This window comes from Megalobrama amblycephala, linkage group LG6 (genome assembly GCF_018812025.1).
Source record: "Megalobrama amblycephala isolate DHTTF-2021 linkage group LG6, ASM1881202v1, whole genome shotgun sequence".
In the NCBI taxonomy this organism is placed as follows: domain Eukaryota; kingdom Metazoa; phylum Chordata; class Actinopteri; order Cypriniformes; family Xenocyprididae; genus Megalobrama; species Megalobrama amblycephala.
This window is the reverse complement of record NC_063049.1, coordinates 45,098,178-45,121,879: the sequence shown is the minus strand read 5'-3', so window position 1 is coordinate 45,121,879 and position 23,702 is coordinate 45,098,178. Positions and strand designations below refer to the sequence as shown.

The window sequence follows — 23,702 nt, the reverse complement described above, 5'->3', positions numbered from 1 at the left end:
GTAAATCATGACCACATTTTAGTTAATCGAGGGAACGAAATAGTAAATCATGACCACATTTTAGTTAATCGAGGGAACGAAATAGTAGATTGTGTGATCGTTTTAGTAAATCGAGGGAACGAAATAGTAAATCATGACCACATTTTATTTTCTAGTTAATCGAGGGAACGAAATAGTAAATCATGACCACATTTTAGTTAATCGAGGGAACGAAATAGTAGATTGTGTGATCGTTTTAGTAAATCGAGGGAACGAAATAGTAAATCGAGCGCACAATTTAGTTAATCGAGGGAACGAAATAGTAGATTGTGCGATCGTTTTAGTTAATCGCGGGAACGAAATAGTAAATCATGACCACATTTTAGTAATCGAGGGAACGAAATAGTAGATTGTGCGATCGTTTTAGTAAATCGAGGGAACGAAATAGTAAATCATGACCACATTTTAGTTAATCGAGGGAACGAAATAATAGATTGTGCTCTTGTTTTAGTAAATCGAGGGAACGAAATAGTAAATCATGACCACATTTTAGTAATCGAGGGAACGAAATAGTAAATCATGACCACATTTTAGTTAATCGAGGGAACGAAATAGTAAATCATGACCACATTTTAGTAAATCGAGGGAACGAAATAGTAAATCATGACCACATTTTAGTAAATCGAGGGAACGAAATAGTAAATCATGACCACATTTTAGTTAATCGAGGGAACGAAATAGTAAATCATGACCACATTTTAGTAAATCGATGGAACGAAATAGTAAATCATGACCACATTTGAGTTAATCGAGGGAACGAAATAGTAAATCATGACCACATTTTAGTTAATCGAGGGAACGAAATAGTAGATTGTGCGATCGTTTTAGTAAATCGAGGGAACGAATAGTAAATGGAGCGCACAATTTAGTTAATCGAGGGAACGAAATAGTAAATCATGACCACATTTTAGTAAATTGAGGGAACGAAATAGTAAATCGAGCGCACGATTTAGTTAATCGAGGGAACGAAATAGTAAATCATGTGCACAATTTAGTAAATCGAGGGAACGAAATAGTAAATCATGACCACATTTTAGTAAATCGAGGGAACGAAATAGTAAATCATGACCACATTTTAGTAAATCGAGGGAACGAAATAGTAAATCGAGCGCACGATTTAGTTAATCGAGGGAACGAAATAGTAAATCATGTGCACAATTTAGTAAATCGAGGGAACGAAATAGTAAATCATGACCACATTTTAGTAAATTGAGGGAACGAAATAGTAAATCATGACCACATTTTAGTAAATCGAGGGAACGAAATAGTAAATCATGACCACATTTTAGTAAATCGAGGGAACGAAATAGTAAATCATGACCACATTTTAGTAAATCGAGGGAACGAAATAGTAAATCATGACCACATTTTAGTAAATCGAGGGAACGAAATAGTAAATCATGACCACATTTTAGTAAATCGAGGGAACGAAATAGTAAATCATGACCACATTTTAGTTAATCGAGGGAACGAAATAGTAAATCATGACCACATTTTAGTAAATCGAGGGAACGAAATAGTAAATCATGACCACATTTTAGTAAATCGAGGGAACGAAATAGTAAATCATGACCACATTTTAGTAAATCGAGGGAACGAAATAGTAAATCGAGCGATCGTTTTAGTAAATCGAGGGAACGAAATAGTAAATCATGACCACATTTTAGTAAATCGAGGGAACGAAATAGTAAATCATGACCACATTTTAGTAAATTGAGGGAACGAATAGTAAATCGAGCGCACGATTTAGTTAATCGAGGGAACGAAATAGTAAATCATGTGCACAATTTAGTAAATCGAGGGAACGAAATAGTAAATCATGACCACATTTTAGTAAATCGAGGGAACGAAATAGTAAATCATGACCACATTTTAGTAAATCGAGGGAACGAAATAGTAAATCATGACCACATTTTAGTTAATCGAGGGAACGAAATAGTAAATCATGACCACATTTTAGTAAATCGAGGGAACGAAATAGTAAATCATGACCACATTTAGTAAATCGAGGGAACGAAATAGTAAATCATGACCACATTTTAGTAAATCGAGGGAACGAAATAGTAAATCGAGCGATCGTTTTAGTAAATCGAGGGAACGAAATAGTAAATCATGACCACATTTTAGTAAATCGAGGGAACGAAATAGTAAATCATGACCACATTTTAGTAAATCGAGGGAACGAAATAGTAAATCATGACCACATTTTAGTTAATCGAGGGAACGAAATAGTAGATTGTGTGATCGTTTTAGTAAATCGAGGGAACGAAATAGTAAATCATGACCACATTTTAGTTAATCGAGGGAACGAAATAGTAAATCATGACCACATTTTAGTTAATCGAGGGAACGAAATAGTAGATTGTGTGATCGTTTTAGTAATCGAGGGAACGAAATAGTAAATCGAGCGCACAATTTAGTTAATCGAGGGAACGAAATAGTAGATTGTGCGATCGTTTTAGTTAATCGCGGGAACAAAATAGTAAATCATGACCACATTTTAGTTAATCGAGGGAACGAAATAGTAGATTGTGCGATCGTTTTAGTAAATCGAGGGAACGAAATAGTAAATCATGACCACAATTTAGTTAATCGAGGGAACGAAATAATAGATTGTGCTCTTGTTTTAGTAAATCGAGGGAACGAAATAGTAAATCATGACCACATTTTAGTAAATCGAGGGAACGAAATAGTAAATCATGACCACATTTTAGTTATTCGAGGGAACGAAATAGTAAATCATGACCACATTTTAGTAAATCGAGGGAACGAAATAGTAAATCATGACCACATTTTAGTAAATCGAGGGAACGAAATAGTAAATCATGACCACATTTTAGTTAATCGAGGGAACGAAATAGTAAATCATGACCACATTTTAGTAAATCGATGGAACGAAATAGTAAATCATGACCACATTTGAGTTAATCGAGGGAACGAAATAGTAAATCATGACCACATTTTAGTTAATCGAGGGAACGAAATAGTAGATTGTGCGATCGTTTTAGTAAATCGAGGGAACGAAATAGTAAATGGAGCGCACAATTTAGTTAATCGAGGGAACGAAATAGTAAATCATGACCACATTTTAGTAAATTGAGGGAACGAAATAGTAAATCGAGCGCACGATTTAGTTAATCGAGGGAACGAAATAGTAAATCATGTGCACAATTTAGTAAATCGAGGGAACGAAATAGTAAATCGAGCGCACGATTTAGTTAATCGCGGGAACGAAATAGTAAATCATGAGCACGTTTTAGTAAATCGTGTGCACAATTTATTTTTTTCTTGCATGTCATGTGCTGGGCTCCGTAGAAGAGACTCTTTCAAAAAAAAATCTAATTATCCCAAACCTTTAATCAGTAGCGTGTATAAAGTCATGATTAGCTCGAAGATTTTTAAAGTTGTAGAAAGATTTTTCTATTTAAGTTTATAATTGCTCATATGCAAATTTGTTTGCGTCAGATGATAAAACCACGGCGTTATTCATACTCACAGAATGAGCCGAAACATGACCTCTGAAAGTGTCTGCTCTCTTCGTTTCTCCAGGCAAGCGAAGGAATCTTTACGGTTTGTCTTGCACAATCCTTATTAATGTCAGATTTACTGGTTCCCCCTCATTTGCAGAAAGCCATAAAGCCTTTTATTGAAATCCAAACCCAATCAACATGATTCGTTTGTGTCAGAAGCGTAATTGTTTCTCTCTGTGTCATCGCCCTGGTGAGGCCCGGATAGAAGATGCTGGAAACCATTAACAGGCTCAATTGAGCAGTGACTGTTTCTAGTGCTGTAGATCGCTCTCAGATGTTGCTGCAGGTGGCCGACTGTAACCTTGCGTGTCTCTCTGACCCAGAGACAGAGCGGTTCCTTTAGTCTCCGACGGACGGATGAGCGCTGAGGTTTCGTCCCTGACGCCCTGTGAGGTCCGTCCACTGCATCTGACGCGTGACGTAACGCTTCTTATTCGGTCCGGCTTCAAAAACACTGCCGCTGCATTTATGTTGGGTTGACAAAGCCAACACACTGATCTACTATTTAAGCCACTGCTGCTTCTGAGAACAAAATTCTAAAATTATTGTGACCCAAACTGTTCTAGCTATGACCACTAAACTTGGCTCAGACCTTCAGACTGATCTGACTTACTGCTTTAGTAACCTGCCGATCAAATCTATGAAAGATTGACTGTCATTGCGGGGGTCAGAACTTTAAAACTCGAACTCTTGCTGAGTATTTAACATCTATCCATCCAACAGCGTGTTAAATCATGCTAGAAACGTGCTAAAACATGCTAGCAAAATGCAGAAACATGCTAGCAATGTGATAAATCATGATAGCAATGTGCTAAAAAATGCTTGCAACGTGCTAAAAAATCATGCTGTCTACATGCAGAAACATGCTAGAAACGTGCTAAAACATGCTAGCAATGTGCTAAATCGTGTTATCAACATGCAGAAACATGCTAGAAACTTGCTAAAACATGCTAGCAATGTGCTAAATCGTGTTATCAGCATACAGAAACATGCTAGAAACGTGTTAAAACATGCTAGCAATGTGTTAAATCATTATCAACATGCAGAAACATGCTAGAAACGTGCTAAAACATGCTAGCATAAATCATGCTAGCAGCATGCTAAAACATGTTAGCAGTGTTAAATCATGCTAGCAATGTGCTAAATCATGCTTGCAATGTGCTAAATCATGCTATCAACATACAGAAACGTTAGCAAACATGCTAAAACATGCTAGCAACAAATACTAAATCATGCTAGCCTAAATCAAGTTAGCACCGTGTTAATCATGCTAGCAATATGCAGAAACATGCTGGCAAAATGTTAAATCATTCTAGCAATGTGTTAAATCATGCTAACAGCATGTAAAATCATGTTTCTCCATGTTGATAACATGTTAACAATGTGCTAAAACATGCTAGCCTAAATCATGCTAACAACATGTTAAAACATGTCAACAACATGATAAATCATGCTAGCAACATGATCAATCATGCTAGCAATGTGCTAAATCATGTTATCAACATACAGAAACATGCTAGCAATGTGTTAAAACATGCTGCTAGCAACGTGCTAAATCATGCTAGCAACGTGCTAGATCGTGTTATCAAAATGCTGAAACATGCTAGCAATGTGTTAAAAAATGCTAGAAGTGTGTTAAAAAATGCTAGCAATGTGCTAAATCATGTTATCAACGTGTTAAATTGTGCTATCAACATGCAGAAACATGCTAGCAATGTGTTAAAACATGCTAGCCTAAATCATGCTAGCAGCGTTTTAAATCAGCATGTTAAAAGCGTGAGATAAATCTAGCAACATGCAGAAACAATGGCAGCAACGTGTTAAGTCATGCTATCAACATGCAGAAACATGCTAGCAGTGTGTTAAAACATACTAGAAACATGTTAAATCATGATAGCAACATGTTAAAACATTCTAGCAACAGGCAAAATCATGCTAGCAACATGTTAAAACATGCTATCAGTGTGTTAAATCATGTTAAAAAACATGCTAACAATGTGATAAATCATGCTAGTAACATGTTAAAACATTCTAGCAGTGTACCAAATCATGGTAACAAAATGCTAAACTAAACTAATCATGTTAGAAACATACTAACATTGTATTAAATCATTTTAGCAACATTTTAAATCATTCTAGAAACATGCTAACAGAATGCTAAATCATGTTAGCAATGTGATAAATCATGCTAGCAACATGTTAAAACATTCTAGCAATGTGTTAAATCATGTTCAAAAAATGCTAACAATGTGATAAATAATGCTAGCAACATGTTAAAACATTCTAGCAGTGTACCAAATCATGTTAACAACATGTTAAACTAAACTAATCATGTTAGAAACATACTAACATTGTATTAAATCATTTTAGCAACATTTTAAATCATTCTAGAAACATGCTTACAGAATGCTAAATCATGTTACCAATCTGATAAATCATGCTAGCAACATGTTAAAACATGCTATCAATGTGATAAATCATGTTAAAAAAACATGCTAACAATGTGATAAATCATGCTAGCAAACATGTTAAAACATTCTAGCAATGTACCAAATCATGTTAACAACATGCTAAACTAAACTAATGTTAGAAACATACTAGCATCGTATTAAATCATTTTAGCAACATTTTAAATCATTCTAGAAACATGCTAGCAGAATGCTAAATCATGTTAGCAATCTGATAAATCATGCTAGCAACATGTTAAAACATGCTATCAATGTGATAAATCATGTTAAAAAAACATGCTAACAATATGATAAATCATGCTAGCAACATGTTAAAACATGCTATCAATGTGATAAATCATGTTAAAAAAACATGCTAACAATGTGATAAATCATGCTAGCAACATGTTAAAACATTCTAGCAATGTGTTAAATCATGTTAACAACATGCTAAACTAAACTAATGTTAGAAACATACTAACATTGTATTAAATCATTTTAGCAACATTTTAAATCATTCTAGAAACATGCTAGCAGAATGCTAAATCATGTTAGCAATGTGATAAATCATGCTAGCAACATGTTAAATAATGCATGTTTGGATTTATGACGGTTCATCACTGAAGGTTTGATGGCAGATTTAGTCGCAGCTGAATGACACTAGCAGAATCTCTCAAATAGCGATCGCTGAACTCCAGCTTACTTTTTACTTTGTTCATCATCGGCGCGTCTTCCGCAGTGTAGAGGGAGCATGTGCGCATGCTTGCCAGATTACAAAGATTAAGTACTGATTGAGGGATTTAAAATCTTGACATCTGGCAACCTCAAGCAGGAGAGCTTGTAGAGGCTTATTAAAAAATATTTTGTCTCCTCTTGTTATTTGACAAAAAAAAAAAAAAAGAATAATTTTTTTATTTTTGAGGATAGCATTTACGTTTGCATTCATGCATCTGGCTGACAAGGTCTGCATTTCTTTAGTCCATGCATTGCCTGGGAATCGAACCCATGACCTTGCCGTCGCGAGCAGCAGAAATACTTCACAGCGATAAGACGGGTTGCATCGCTGTGTGTTGTGGAGGAGATGGCGTGCACCTGTGGAGGTTCATGTGTGATTACGGGATGAATCTCAGCCGGAGCGAGTGTGTGAATGTGTGGCAGAAGCGGTTAGTCGCGGATCGCTGTGGGGTTTTACTGGAGCGCTGGGGTTTGGATCAGACGTCACACACGTGCTGGAGCTGTGAAACCGCAGCACAATGCAGTACAGCTGCTGTTCGACTTGTGGCCTTCAACACCACTGCTGCCGTCATATTTTCAGCCCTTGAACTTCTTCATCCACTCTGAAAATGTTCATTCATGTTGTATTCGCCATCCTGATTGTAATGCAGTCAAGATGTTGAGAATTACGTTTTATTGCTATTAAGATGCCACCAGTGCTAATAAATAAAAACTAAAGCCAAAAATTAATCTTAATAAGTATTATTTAAAAGAAACTAATATAAATTACAAAAACAGAAAAAAAAAAAAAAGTTAAAATTGAAATTGAATTTTTTTTTAATTGAATGTAGTGAAGTATGTCCTCATCTCCTGCGCTGTTCTCCGATGGAAACGTCGTCTCAAGAGACACACGTTCACCAGAGCTCAGCTGATTTATGGAGACGTGTGGAAGATCTTTGAGCTTCATGAAGTCCTTCATGTCTGCTGCTCAATCAGCAGCGCTCCATCACAGCTGTAACGAATCGAGGAAAGACACGGAGCAGAACATTTTCTCCTTCTCAAAGCTTTGTACTTAATAAATCTTTAATTTATTACATATGGAAGACTTTCAAATGTCTTTGAGGGTTAAAGTCAGCAGCAGACGGGAGGTTCAGTGCAGTTATGAGAGCATCACATTATATCATCATTTATCATGAGTTATTTTTAACTATTGCACATTCAATTAAACAATTGTATATTTTAAATAATCATGCGATAATGTCTATTTTTGTCTAACCCTGTGAATGAAATACTTTACAAATGAAAGATTGGATTATTTATTTGGTCTTTTTATTGTAAATGGGCGTCTCAATCAGCACTCGTGTATAGTATTTTCAGGTGATATTATGTGTAATTGTCTGTCTTTGGCTCTCACAGGATCTCCTCTGAAGCCGCGGAAGGAGCTGGTGTTTTCGGAGCAGCCGTCAGGACAACTCGAAGTTCGCTGGTCGTCGCGGTTCAACGTCTCCGTAGAACCCGTGCTTTACGTGCTTCAGAGGCGCTGGAACTTCGGCATCCACCCCAGTGAAGACGACGCCACCCAGTGGCAGGATGTCGCCCAGGTCTGTTCTTTTACCTCTTACATGTCAGTCATGCAACTGCAGTTTGGGGCGTGGCTACTGACAGGGAATTTGGGGCGTGGCTACTGTAGCAGATGGGGGGGTTTGGGGCGTGGCTACTGATGGGGAGTTTGGGGTGTGGCTACTGTGGCAGACCGAGTTTGGGGCGTGGCTACTGTACCAGGCTGAGAGTTTGGGGCGTGGCTACTGTGGCAGACCGAGTTTGGGGCGTGGCTACTGTACCAGGCTGAGAGTTTGGGGCGTGGCTACTGTAGCAGACAGAGTTTGAGGCGTGGCTACTGTAGCAGTAAGAGTTTGGGGCGTGGCTACTGTAGCAGATGGACAGTTTGGGGTGTGGCTACTGTAGCAGACAGAGTTTGAGGCGTGGCTACTGTAGCAGACAGAGTTTGGGGCGTGGCTACTGTAGCAGACAGAGTTTGGGGTGTGGCTACTGTAGCAGGCAGAGAGTTTGGGACGTGGCTAGTGTAGCAGGTTTGTTTGGGGTGTGGCTACTGTAGCAGGCGGAGAGTTTGGCCGTGGCTATTGTAGCAGAACGAGTTTGGGGCGTGGCTACTATAGCAGAAAGAGTTTGGGGCGTGGCTACTGTAGCAGATGGACAGTTTGGGGTGTGGCTACTGTAGCAGACAGAGTTTGGGGCGTGGCTACTGTAGCAGATGGACAGTTTGGGGTGTGGCTACTGTAGCAGACAGAGTTTGGGGTGTGGCTACTGTAGCAGATGGACAGTTTGGGGTGTGGCTACTGTAGCAGACAGAGTTTGGGGTGTGGCTACTGTAGCAGACAGAGTTTGGGGCGTGGCTACTGTAGCAGACAGAGTTTGGGGCGTGGCTACTGTAGCAGACAGAGTTTGGGGTGTGGCTACTGTAGCAGACAGAGTTTGGGGTGTGGCTACTGTAGCAGACAGAGAGTTTGGGGCGTGGCTACTGTAGCAGGCGGAGAGTTTGGCCGTGGCTATTGTAGCAGACCGAGTTTGGGCGTGGCTAGTGTAGCAGAACGAGTTTGGGGCATGGCTACTATAGCAGAAAGAGTTTGGGGCGTGGCTACTGTAGCAGATGGACAGTTTGGGGTGTGGCTACTGTAGCAGACAGAGTTTGGGGCGTGGCTACTGTAGCAGACAGAGTTTGGGGTGTGGCTACTGTAGCAGGCAGAGAGTTTGGGACGTGGCTAGTGTAGCAGGTTTGTTTGGGGTGTGGCTACTGTAGCAGGTGGAGAGTTTGGGGTGTGGCTACTGTAGCAGGCGGAGAGTTTGGCCGTGGCTATTGTAGCAGAACGAGTTTGGGGCGTGGCTACTATAGCAGAAAGAGTTTGGGGCGTGGCTACTGTAGCAGATGGACAGTTTGGGGTGTGGCTACTGTAGCAGACAGAGTTTGGGGCGTGGCTACTGTAGCAGATGGACAGTTTGGGGTGTGGCTACTGTAGCAGACAGAGTTTGGGGTGTGGCTACTGTAGCAGATGGACAGTTTGGGGTGTGGCTACTGTAGCAGACAGAGTTTGGGGTGTGGCTACTGTAGCAGACAGAGTTTGGGGTGTGGCTACTGTAGCAGACAGAGTTTGGGGCGTGGCTACTGTAGCAGACAGAGTTTGGGGTGTGGCTACTGTAGCAGACAGAGTTTGGGGCGTGGCTACTGTAGCAGACAGAGTTTGGGGTGTGGCTACTGTAGCAGACAGAGAGTTTGGGGCGTGGCTACTGTAGCAGGCGGAGAGTTTGGCCGTGGCTATTGTAGCAGACCGAGTTTGGGCGTGGCTAGTGTAGCAGAACGAGTTTGGGGCATGGCTACTATAGCAGAAAGAGTTTGGGGCGTGGCTACTGTAGCAGATGGACAGTTTGGGGTGTGGCTACTGTAGCAGACAGAGTTTGGGGAGTGGCTACTGTAGCAGATGGACAGTTTGGGGTGTGGCTACTGTAGCAGACAGAGTTTGGGGCGTGGCTACTGTAGCAGGCGGATAGTTTGGGGTGTGGCTACTGTAGCAGACAGAGTTTGGGGTGTGGCTACTGTAGCAGGCGGATAGTTTGGGGTGTGGCTACTGTAGCAGACAGAGTTTGGGGAGTGGCTACTGTAGCAGGCGGACAGTTTGGGGTGTGGCTACTGTAGCAGACAGAGTTTGGGGTGTGGCTACTGTAGCAGGCGGATAGTTTGGGGTGTGGCTACTGTAGCAGACAGAGTTTGGGGTGTGGCTACTGTAGCAGGCGGATAGTTTGGGGTGTGGCTACTGTAGCAGACAGAGTTTGGGGCGTGGCTACTGTAGCAGATGGACAGTTTGGGGTGTGGCTACTGTAGCAGACAGAGTTTGGGGCGTGGCTACTGTAGCAGACAGAGAGTTTGGGGCGTGGCTACTGTAGCAGACAGAGTTTGGGGCGTGGCTACTGTAGCAGACAGAGTTTGGGGTGTGGCTACTGTAGCAGACAGAGTTTGGGGTGTGGCTACTGCAGCAGACAGAGTTTGGGGCGTGGCTACTGCAGCAGACAGAGTTTGGGGTGTGGCTACTGTAGCAGACAGAGTTTGGGGTGTGGCTACTGCAGCAGACAGAGTTTGGGGCGTGGCTACTGTAGCAGACAGAGTTTGGGGCGTGGCTACTGTAGCAGACAGAGAGTTTGGGGCGTGGCTACTGTAGCAGACAGAGTTTGGGGCGTGGCTACTGTAGCAGACAGAGAGTTTGGGGCGTGGCTACTATAGCAGGAGGAGAGTTTGTGGTGTGAAATTGAATTTATTTCATAATAGACTGCAACGTCGACAATTATGGAACTGAGCTGAATAATGACACTATTGTCTTCTGTAGAGATGCTTTATTAGTTCATAATTGTTTAATTTTTTTTTCTTTTTTTAAGCAAATACTCACTTAATTTTGATAATTCTTCAGTCATTTCTCTTCTCCAGTAAATGTATCTTGATTTAAGAATGTTTAGATATTTGTGCTGGAAAACAAGACAGAACTTTAAATAAAGTCTCTCCAGTCTCAACCTTTAATCTCATTCTCTTTCATCTTTTAAAATAGATCAGATTCCAAACTCATATTCCGAGGCACATGTACGTGACCCCGCGACCTCAGGCCGTGACCTTTTACTCTTTGTGACCCTCAGATTGCTGAAGAGCGTGTCCTGTTGAGCGACGTCAGGCCGAGCAGGTGGTACCAGTTCCGTGTGGCGGCGGTCAACGTTCACGGCACCCGCGGGTTCACGGCCCCCAGCAAGCACTTCCGCTCGTCCCGAGGTGAGTCTTCCTTGGTGGCCTCCGGACAGCTGAAATCCTCGTGATTTACTGCGCAGGCAGGTGGAAAAGCCTTTTATCTTCTGCTCTAATGGCCCGTTTTAGCCAAGAGTTTTACGACAGAACCGCTCGTCGTTCAGAGCTGCCGAAGTACATGTAGGCCTGATTTAGAAAAGCTTAAATGAGCCAAATAATGTGTCCTTTTTATTTGTTTGCTTGGGTGTTAAAATTCACTTCTCCCGTGATTCTAGGAAAAATATAATTTACATTCAAAATCAGTTCATAAATGCAGTTTATTAGGCGAGTGAAAGTACTGCCTTGTAAAAATCCCTCATAAAAGACTTTATTAAAAGAATATTTCACACAGAAATGAAAATTCTGTCACTATTTATTGGCCCTCATATTGTTGCAAACCTGTATGACGTTATTTTTTCTCTGTAAAACAAAAAGAAAATTGCATTTCTGTTCGATAACAGAGTACAGGTTTGGAGGGATATATATATATGTATATTCTATATTATACATATCTTATTAATATAATATTTTATATTAAATACACTGAAATGAGTGTTTCTGTCTTGGAAACGAACGAACTGAACACTTTCTTGCAGCTGAGATGTTTTGAAATGTATTTGTTTTCATTCTTGTAAACATTTATTTTGCAAATTGCAACTCCGTGGCTTTATTTATGTTAATTCTGCCTTTATTTCTCATATTGCAGGGTAATTTCTTGTTATTTAGACATCATCTGGTGCCCGCGGCCTCACAGGATCATGATCTTGTTTATTCCACCTCTGTAATTATGACTTACAAACTCATAACTAGCGACTTCCCAGCAGGATTTGAGACCCTCGTCCTCTTATGTATAGCCTCTTCAGTTAGTGCTCTGATTTATTATTCAATCAGCGAGTACTGTGGAATTAATGAGTTATTCGAACCACATTCAGTCAGATCAGCTGATTTTTGTGCTAACATCCCTTGTTGAAGCAATTAGCAGAAACTTGATTATTTATGCGTGTCGGCTCTGGACGAGCGTCTGGTGTTCAGGTGCAGACGGGCCTCTAGATTGGGCCATTTTCCATTAAAATCCCATTTGCCTGACTTTACTTCCTCTACACAGGATGACATCATATCCTGCTCGCAGTGGACAACACCACCGTCACATTCAGATCTGCTCAGAAAACTCACTATATCAGACAAAATGCTGTTTTTGTTTCTTTTTAAATTTGTATTGAGACTGAGTGACAGATAAATGCGCCTCTTCAAATATACATGAGTATAGTTATAATATTAAATAGAACATATTAATTAAAATAAAATATTATTATTTTATTATCACAAAGGCAAAAATATATAATTTAATTTATTTATTTTTATTATTTATTATTATAAAATATTTTTAAAAATAAATAAATAAAACGTACCATTTAACTGGTATATTTTCTCAGTTTACCGTTAGTATTGTTATTGTTAAATAAATCTAGAACTAAAATCATTTTGGTTATTTGCAACAAATAAATAAAATAAAATATAATATTAGTTATATTAGTTGTATACAGTTTATTAAATATTAAATAAAAATATATTAAATTAAATAAAATATAAAACAACCAAATTATTTATTTACCACAAAGTCAAACATATATAATTTAATTTATATCGAAAATGTATTCATTTTAATTATAAATATATATATATTCTTATACAAAATATAATAATAAATAAAACTGGTAAATTTTTCTCAATTTACCTGTAGTGTTATTATTGTTAATTATTACTAGAAATATTTAAAATTATTTTTGTTATTTGAAATAAATCTGAAATAAAATCAAATAAAACATTAGATGGAAAAAGTTACAATTTATTAAATATTAAATAAAAATATAAAATTAAATAAAATATAAAACAGCCAAATAATTCCATTATCACAAAGACAAAAAATATATAATTTATTAAAAATAAATCAACAACCATTTCATGACTGGTAAATTTTCTCAGTTCACCTGCAGTGTTATTATTGTTAACTAATACTAGAATTAATTTTTATTATTATTATTTAATTATAATTATTATTATTTAATTTATTATTTAATTATTTTTATTAATTTAATTAAAGCTGAAATAAAATATAAATATAAATATTAGATTAAAAGCTTAAACTTTATTAAATATTAAATAAAAAAATTAAATAAAATAAAAAATAATAATAATTCCATTATCACAAAGACACAAATATATTATTAATTTAAAAAAAAACAAAACTGAAAGCTGAAATATATAAAAAAAAACTGAAATAAAAATAAATGGAAGCTAAATAGAAATATTTAAAGCACATAGCACAATTAATGAAATTATAAAAAATATATGAAAAATGTGAAAATATAAAAATAAAAGCTAAAATATTAACAAGCTTCAAAATATGAATAGTATATAAATAATGCTAAAATAATACTGTTCACTCACCATTGACAGATGTGAGATCTGTAAATATAAGAAAAGAAGTTGGTTTGATCAGTCGTTTTCACTGTCAGGTGTTTGTTCACATTTTCTTGTGTTTACATGTGTTCAGACCCGTCTCCTCCTCCAACCCCGTCTGCACTGAGAGCCACAAACATCACGGTGGGTCAGGACGGTCTGCTGACGGTCCGTCTCAACTGGACCCTTCCGGCGGAGTCCGACGTCCCCGTCCACCACTTCAAAGTCTTCTGGATCTGGAGTGTCCCGGGAAAATCACTGGTGCCTTCCAGGAGAAAGAGGAGAAAGACCACCGACGGGGTAATTGATGCTTTCTTCCCTCGCCGCCTCGAGGCTTTCACTGTGTAAACCTCTGAAATCTGTCATTTGTTAAACACACACACAAGCCTTTTATTACGGATTAGTTGATCTGTAGGGAAATTTGAGTTCCTCTGCCGAATCGTACGATTACACGAGAAGCTTGTTGACTGTAAGTCCGTCACACGGTCGAAGAGCTATAATAATAGATATATTATAATAGATATAATATAAACACAAACAGAACAGCCGTGTACATGTGCCTTCAACAGATGAAGAACTGAACTAAACACAGAGCTTAAATACAAACTCAAAGCAGTCAAGCGAACAAGAAACAGGTGTGACTGATCATCACCAATCAGAGCAAAGAAACTCCCAGAAAACACCAGAAACAAACACTGATAACTTTAACAATATATATATTCTGACATAATTACTTTTATTTGGATTTCCATTCGGATTATCTGTCATCTTATTTATATGATCTTATTTATTTATTTGTTTGTTTGTTTGTTAGTATTAAATGTGCTGTATTTAATTTCAGTAATAATTACTCAACTAATTATTTTATTTCAATAATATTTTTTTTTTTTATCAGGCTGTATTTTGTATTTATGCATGTATATTTTATATTTGATTAACAATTATGTATTTAATAATTTATTTAAATATTTCAACATTATTAAATCATTTATTTAATGATTTAATTTGGCCCTCCATATATGTATGGTATAATATATATAATATAATATAGTATAGTAATAATATATATATACTGTATATTTATGAGTACTTTATATTATATCTAATAATATAGTATGATAATAAAATTAAATTGTGTGTGTGTATATATATATATATATTAATTTTATTTTTTTAAAGAGTATTTTCAGACATAATTACTTGCTTTTATTTAGTTTTGCATTTGGATATATATTGGAGATAGTTATTTCATAATTACTTAAAACACTACATATAAATGTCAAATATATTATATATTAAATATATGTCAGATATGTTATATATAATGTATGTGAGTGATATTTGTTATATATAAAATGTAGTATGTCAAATATATTATGAAATATATGTCAGATGTTATATATTAAATATAAAATGTATATATCAGATATATAATATATTAAATATGTTAATTAATTATAATTATATATTAATATATGGTATAAAAATAATATAATAAATTATATATACATTTTTTTTTAGGATTTCTGTAAATAAAATAAATAAAATGATTAAATCATTAAATAAATAAAAAATAAAATAAAACGATTATATTATTAATTAAATAAATAAATAAAATAAATAAGAAATTAAATAAAAAAGTGAGATATATATATATATATATATATATATATATATATATATATATATATATATATATATATATATATATATATATATATATATATAATAATAATTAAAAAAGTTAAATAAAATAAATTTATTACATAAGAAAATGAAAAACATTTTTAATTATATCAGTTTTTATATATATATATATATATATATATATATATATATATATATATATATATATATATATATATATTTTTTTTTTTTTTTTTTTTTTTAAATAGTATTTTCGGCCATAATTGCATGCTTTTATTTAGTTTTGCATTTGGATATATATTGGAAATAATTATTTCATAATTACTTAACATTATATATAAATGTCAAATATATTATATATTAAATATATGTCAGATATGTTATATATAATGTATGTGAGTGATGTGTTATATATAAAATGTAGTATGTCAAATATATTATGAAATATATGTCAGATGTTATATATTAAATATGAAATGTATATATCAGATATATAATATATTAAATATGTTAATTATAATTATATATTAATATATGGTATAAAATAATATAATAAATATATATATATATATATATATATATATATATATATATATATATATATATATATATATACTTTATGTATTCATATTTATTTTTTAGATTTCTATAAATAAAATGATTAAATCATTAAATAAATAAAAATAAAAATAAAATGATTCAATTATTAATTAAATAAATAAATAAAAAATTAAAAAAAAAAAGTAATATAATATATAATATAATAATATATATATATAATATAAATAAATAAATAAAAAAGTTAAATAATTAAAAAATGTAAAATAAATTTATTACATAAGAAAATGAAAAACATTTTTAATTATATCAGTTTTTATTATATATATATATATATATATATATATATATATATATATATATATATATATATATATATATATATATATATATATATATATATATATATATATATATATATAATATTTTTTTTTTTTTTTTTTTTAATCACGGAATGCTTCATGTAGATTGTAGCCAAAAAAATTTCTCTGTATTTTTGTTTCCCGTTTATTTCCATTGCTGATCCACTTAGAGTTTTTCACTAAGTTTCGTAGTATTCTGATAAAGCAGAAGGAAAAGGTCAGGGTTTGAGTGAGACGCTGCTGGAAGCTGTAGATCTGACCTGATGCGGTTGATCTGCTGACAGTGACTCCTGCTACTGGAGCTCCCGCTGTCTCCAAACAATCCCTCCGGAGAATGTGTTCATAATCTCAGACACACGATCTGTCTGTTGACTCGCAGACCGCTGGTTCTGCTTCAGCACCTCAGGCTTCGGTTAGTGACCCGCTGGTGCAGGAATGCCCAAACTAACCGTCAATAACTAAATCCAATCAAGCACACGCTGATAGAGGAATGCTGTGGCCAGGTGAGGAGTGGAAGCTCACATGTGTTCCTCATATACGTCCTGCCCTGGACAGACGGGTTTGGAGATTATTCAGTGGTCGCTCTGAGGTCTTCCTGTCAGAAACACCAAATACTCTCCAGAGCAGCGGCTGTCAGATTATTCACTGAGGTGTTTCGTCATTTAACCAAAAGCCACAAACACAATAAAGTTTAAAAAGAAAATACATTTATGCATGTCTAGATTAGATATGCATAAATCATATTTGTAAATTTACTGATATGAATTTTAGTTGTTATATAATTCGTTATAGATTTAACAGATCACCTGCTAAATCTCAAATATATTAAATATATGTCAAATATATTATGTATGAAGTATATTTAATACATATCAAAATATTATACATCAAATATATGTCAGATATGTTATATATTAAACGTCAAACATTTTATATATTAAACGTCAGATGTGTTATTAAATGTCAAATATTATATATGAAATAATCTTCAAATATTTTATATATTAAGTGTATATCAGATCAATTAAATTATGTTAAGTATTGTATAAATTACATCAGATATATTATAAATGTCAAATATATTATAAATGTCAAATATACGTCAGATATGTTACATATTAAATATGTATCAAATATATATTAAATATATGTCAGATATGTATATATATATATATATATATATATATATATATATATATATATATATATATATATATATTAAATGTTTGTCAAATAAATTATATATTAGTATGTTAAATATATATTAAATATATGTTAGATGTTATATATTAAATATATTAGATGTGTTATATATTAAATATGTCAAATATTTTATATATTAAATGTTTATCAGATAAATTTGAATTATGTTAATATTGTATACATGTAAATAATTATGTTATAAATGTCAAATATATTATATATTAAATATATGTCAGATATGTTAATTATATATATATATATGTTTGTCAAATAAATTATATATTAATATGTTAAATATATATTAAATATATGTCAAATAATTTATATATTAAATGTATATCAGATATATTATAAAAGTCAAATATATTATATATTAAATATATGTCAAATATTTAACATATTATATAATATCAGAAAATATATATATCAGAAATATGATATATTAAACATACGTATACCAGATATGTTATATATGAAACATGTCAAATATATTATATTTTAAATATATGTCAGATATGTTATATATTAAATGTCAAATATTTTATATATTTAATATGTATCAAATGTATCTCAGATATGTTAATATATTATATAAAAAAATGTATTTAATATGTTAATATATGTGCATATTAATATATTAAATATATATTAAGTATATGTGAGATCTTATATATATATATATATTTTATATATATATATATATATATATATATATATATATATATATATATATATATATATATATATATATATTATATATATATATCAGATATATATTAAATATGTCATATTTGAGATATTAAATGTATATCAGATGAATTGAATTGTTAAATAGTATACATTAAATGTCAGATATATTATATATGAAATATTTGTGAGATATGTCATGTATTAACAGTCGTATTATATATTGAATATTTGTCAAATATGTGATATATTAAATATATGTCAGATGTAAATGTAATATTAAATGTCAATGTATTAAGTATTTCAGAATATATTATATATTACATGTAAGACATAGTACAGTATATATAGTGTAAGAAGTAAATTCACAGTTTTCATGGAAATGAAGTGTTGAAGCAGAACTGATCACAGATCTGTGGAGTTTCATTGACGGATGTTGATCGATGTGTTTCAGGCCCAGAGCTCTGTCGATCTGGAGGGACTTCAGCCCAACTGCAGCTACACCGTGGAGGTTCAGGCCGTCACATACTGGGGTCAGGTGCGACTGAAGAGCGCCAAAGCCTCCATCCGCCTCGACACTCAACAGAGCAACCAGACGAGTAAGACAGAGCCGACCCACATCTGCTCTTACACTCACAAGACCTCATATTAGCTAAAAACTGATATAGTTAAAAATGCTTTTCATTTTCTTATCTAATACATTCTTTTAACATATTTTAATTATTTAACTTTTTTATTTATTATTTAATTTATATATTTAAAAATAATTTTTTATTTATTCTTACTTTTTTATTTAATTTTTTATTTATTTTATTAATTATTAATTTAATCATTTTATTTATGTAAATCCTAAAAAATAAATATGAATACATAATAGTATAATAGTAATAACAATTATATATATATATATATATAATATATATAATTAAACAATTTAATTTTTTATACATTTTATTTTAAATATTTCAATTATTAATTATTTAATGATTTCATTTTTATTTTTTATTTTTTATTTATTTAATAATTTAAATTATATATATATATATATATATATATATATATATATATTTTTTTTTCATATTAATTATTAATTTAATCATTTTATTTATATAAATCCTAAAAAATAAATATGAATACATAATAGTATAATAGTAATATATATATATATATATATATATATATATATATATATATATATATATATATATATATATATACCGGTGTATATATATATATATAATTAAACAATTTTATTTTGTATACATTTTATTTTAAATATTTCAATTATTAATTATTTAATGATTTTTTTTTTTTTATTTTTTATAATTATTAATTTAATCATTTTATTTATATAAATCCTAAAAAATAAATATGAATACATAATAGTATAATAGTAATAACAATTATAATATATATATATATATATATATATATATATATATATATATATATATATATATATATAAACATTTTAATTTTTATACATTTTATTTTAAATATTTCAATTATTAATTATTTAATGATTTCATTTTTATTTTTTATTTATTTAATAATAATATATATGAACATATTTAGACAATTTGAGCATTCTGGGAAATAAAGTATTCTTCTACCATAAAATGTCCATTTTTTTTAAACTAATAAACTTTTAAATGAAAGCATTTAATTAATGTTTCTGGAAATACTCCATGTTTTGCGTGAATGAGAACATGTTTTATTTATTTAATAATTTTAGTTATTATATGGACCATGGTGGAAGTATACGTTTGTCAATTATATTAAAATATATTTATATAAATCCTATATATATATATATATATATATATATATATATATATATATTAGGATTTATATAAATATATGATATATTGTAAAATAGTCAAGATGTGTCTTTAACTAAATGAACCCAAGGACAAATCATATTTAATCACTTTCATATACATGCACCAATATAACAGTTCATACGAATCGATTTATTGAATCACAGTTATGAATTGACTCACTGAACTGATTCACAGAAGTTATGAATATTACAATAAGTCTAGAAGTTTAGAATATGAATGTGTTTAGAGAATCATTTTTAATGAAGTTGTAAATGAATGAAGATTATTGAGCATGTTTTCCAAGAAAATACTATTTCAGTTTTTCTAATTCACGTTTAATTCAGTGTGTCATTTGCCGTTTCTCTGTATTTATTTGTGAAATTTACTAACAATTTCTAAGCAACTCGACTAGATGCAGGATAGATTTGTTTGATCGTTCCCCTCCGGAGTAAAGTGTGGATCCTCAGTGAGATCTGATGTGTTCAATGTTGATTCAGAGGCCGTTTCTAAGGCCAGGAAAGTGGCGGTTCCTGCTCTGGGATCAGTGTCCGTGAAAAGACCCTCGAGCGCTCTGGAAGTCGGCACACCATATTACCAGGACGGACAACTGCAGGTGCGCATCTACTGGAAGAAGAGAGCAGGTACGACACACACACACACACACACACACACACACACACACACACTGAACATCTGTGTCTGCAGCAGCAAGAATTCAGCTGTCGCCTCACTATATGAACACACAAATTCATCTCCAGAGCCGCTGAAAGTCACTTCATCAGCATTTAACTGCTTCGTTTGAGAAAACTACCGTCATAAACACAGAAACTCAAAGCTCTCGGCAACCCGTCAAAATAAAAGTGTGATTTAACTTGACAGAAACATATTACTGTTGTACAGTAGAATTTAGATAAATAATAAATTATTAAAATATATTTTTAAACAATAATCTCAGTTTTTCTTCCATGTTTTAATTTTAACAGTAAAGCTCTGTTGTGCAACATTGTTTGAAAAAAAACGTTTAATTTCATGATTAAAAGATGAATTAAATGGTATGGTATGCGTTATAAAAAATGTATAACTAATTGATAAAACAGCAAAAATTGAATAATTTAATTTAGTATTTATTTAATTATTAGTTACATTTTTAGTTGAATTTATAAAAAAAATGACTTGTTGATAAAACAGTCAGAAAAAATATCTTTAAACTTTTATAGCACAAACTAGAAAATGTAAAATAATTTAATTTATTTATTATTTAATTTTTAATTTAGTCAATTAAAAAATACTACAAAATTTAGAATAATTTCATTTATTTTTTTATTAATTTTTTTAATTTAGTACTTTTTTTAAATGACAAATTGATAAAACAGCATGGATGAAAAATATCTTTTTAATGTTAATCTTTTTAAATATCTAATAACTTTTTATAGAAAAAAACCTGCAAAATTTAGAATAAATTAATTTATCATTTATTACTTTTTTTTAGTCAAATTTAGAAAAAAAAATACTTGATAAAATATATTTTTTATAACACAAACTAGAAAATATAACATTTATTATATTATTAAAAAATTTAAATACACAACAGAATTTCTGAAAAAAAAAAAAATCATAAAATATATATCTTTTTAATTAAGAAATATTGTTGTTTTTAAGAATTCAATTAATTAGACATGCTTTTTGATTATTAAAATGGAATTAAACCATTAAAATGGAATCCAGAAAACAGAATTTGGTAAAAATGAAAGTTGAGGGAGAGAATAAAAATCATCGGGCCCTAAAAAAAATCATTTTTAATAAATTGTTGGTAAATTGGACAAGATTCATTATTTCAATTAATTAGACATGCTTTTTGATTACTAAAATTTAATTTAACCATTAAAATGGAGTCCAAAAAAAAATAAATAAAATGGAAAAAAAAGGATTCCAGAAAAATTAAAATGGAAAAAACGGAATTTGGGAAAAAATAAAACGGATTTCATAGGGCCCTACATATGCTCCCTTCATCCAATCAGTGACACTGACACTGCAAATATGCAAATAAGAAGGGTTTAGGAATGTAAATGAGTGTATTTCATGTTGGTGTGATCCGAGTTTAATTCCCACTGCGGTGCTGAAATCCCGAAGCCGGCGGGAGGACACGTCAGAGGGAATATTGAAGCCCTGCGCTCCTGTCAGGCTCTATTAGGTGGTCTGTGTTACGTTACTAATACATGTCATCGCCCGAGCCAGGCTGAAGTTCAGGAACGAGTTCCTCCATTCCACGCTAATGAAGGAAATTCCTCCTGGTCCGGAGCCGTTAGCGCAGCCCGACGGATTTCGACCCGACAGACTCGTGTTAATGAGACTCCGCTTCTGCCGCGTTTCTGCTGACTCGTTCTGTGGCTCAGCGTTTTTATTCTGCCAGCCTCAAAGCGTCAGGTCAACCTGAACTAATTTCACTTCTGCTTCTGAAGAACTGTTCATCCTAAAATCACACTCTCTCTCTCGAGCAATGACATGATTCAGATAGCTGGAGCTTTTTCTAAACGACTGAAGGTGATAAAACAGAGATGACAAATTAACCTGAAACTAGAAATGTAAATGTATTCATTTAGTCTATTGAAATGACTGATTGATAGAGCTGAATATTTCATAGCACAAACTAGAACATTTAGAATAATTTAATTTATTTATTATTTATAATTAATTTAATTTGAATTTAATTGTCTAATTTAGAAAATGATAAAACAGCAAGATTACAATAACATTTTATAGCCCAAAAAATAGATAAAACAGTTATTTTTTATTATTATTTATTTATTATTTAATTTTTAATTTAGCTCATTTAAAGACTAATTGATAAAACAGTGAGATGCAGGATATCTTTTTTTTTTTACAGCAAAACTACAAAAGTTAGAATAATTTAATATTTTATTTATTTTATTTATTTTATTTTATCAATTTTTTATTACTAATTGATAAAACAGCGAGATGAAGGATGAAAAAATGTCTTGAAATTTTTATAGCAAAAAACTGCAAAATTTAGAATAATTTAATTTATTATTTATTTAATGATTAGTCACATTTTTATTCAAATTTATAAAAAAAAATTACTTGTTGATAAAACAGTGAGAAAAAATATCTTCAACTTTTATAGCACAAACTGTAAAATAATTTATTATTTAAATTTCAATTTAGTCCATTTTTTTTTAAATAAAACTACAAAACTTAGAATAATTTCATTTATTTTTTTATTAAATTTTTTAATTTGGTATTTTTTTGGTAATTTGGTAATTGATAAAACAGCATGGATGAAAAATATCTTAAACTTTTTATAGCAAAATTTAGAATAAATTAATTTATAATTTATTAGTAAAAATTGTTTAGTTACAAAAAATGTAGCAAAATAC

General features: G+C 32.1%; 1 protein-coding gene across 1 annotated transcript in view; it reads left to right on the top strand.

Annotated features, from left to right (window-relative positions):
• The window catches only part of LOC125270848 (anosmin-1), a 75,743-nt gene that overhangs the window by 36,566 nt on the left and 15,475 nt on the right, over positions 1-23,702 (top strand). Inside the window, exons 5-9 of the mRNA XM_048194836.1 lie at positions 8,147-8,331; positions 11,426-11,555; positions 14,122-14,327; positions 18,939-19,083; positions 20,805-20,948. Of these exons, the coding sequence (XP_048050793.1) occupies positions 8,147-8,331; positions 11,426-11,555; positions 14,122-14,327; positions 18,939-19,083; positions 20,805-20,948 (810 nt within the window). The remainder of the gene's footprint in view (positions 1-8,146; positions 8,332-11,425; positions 11,556-14,121; positions 14,328-18,938; positions 19,084-20,804; positions 20,949-23,702) is intronic.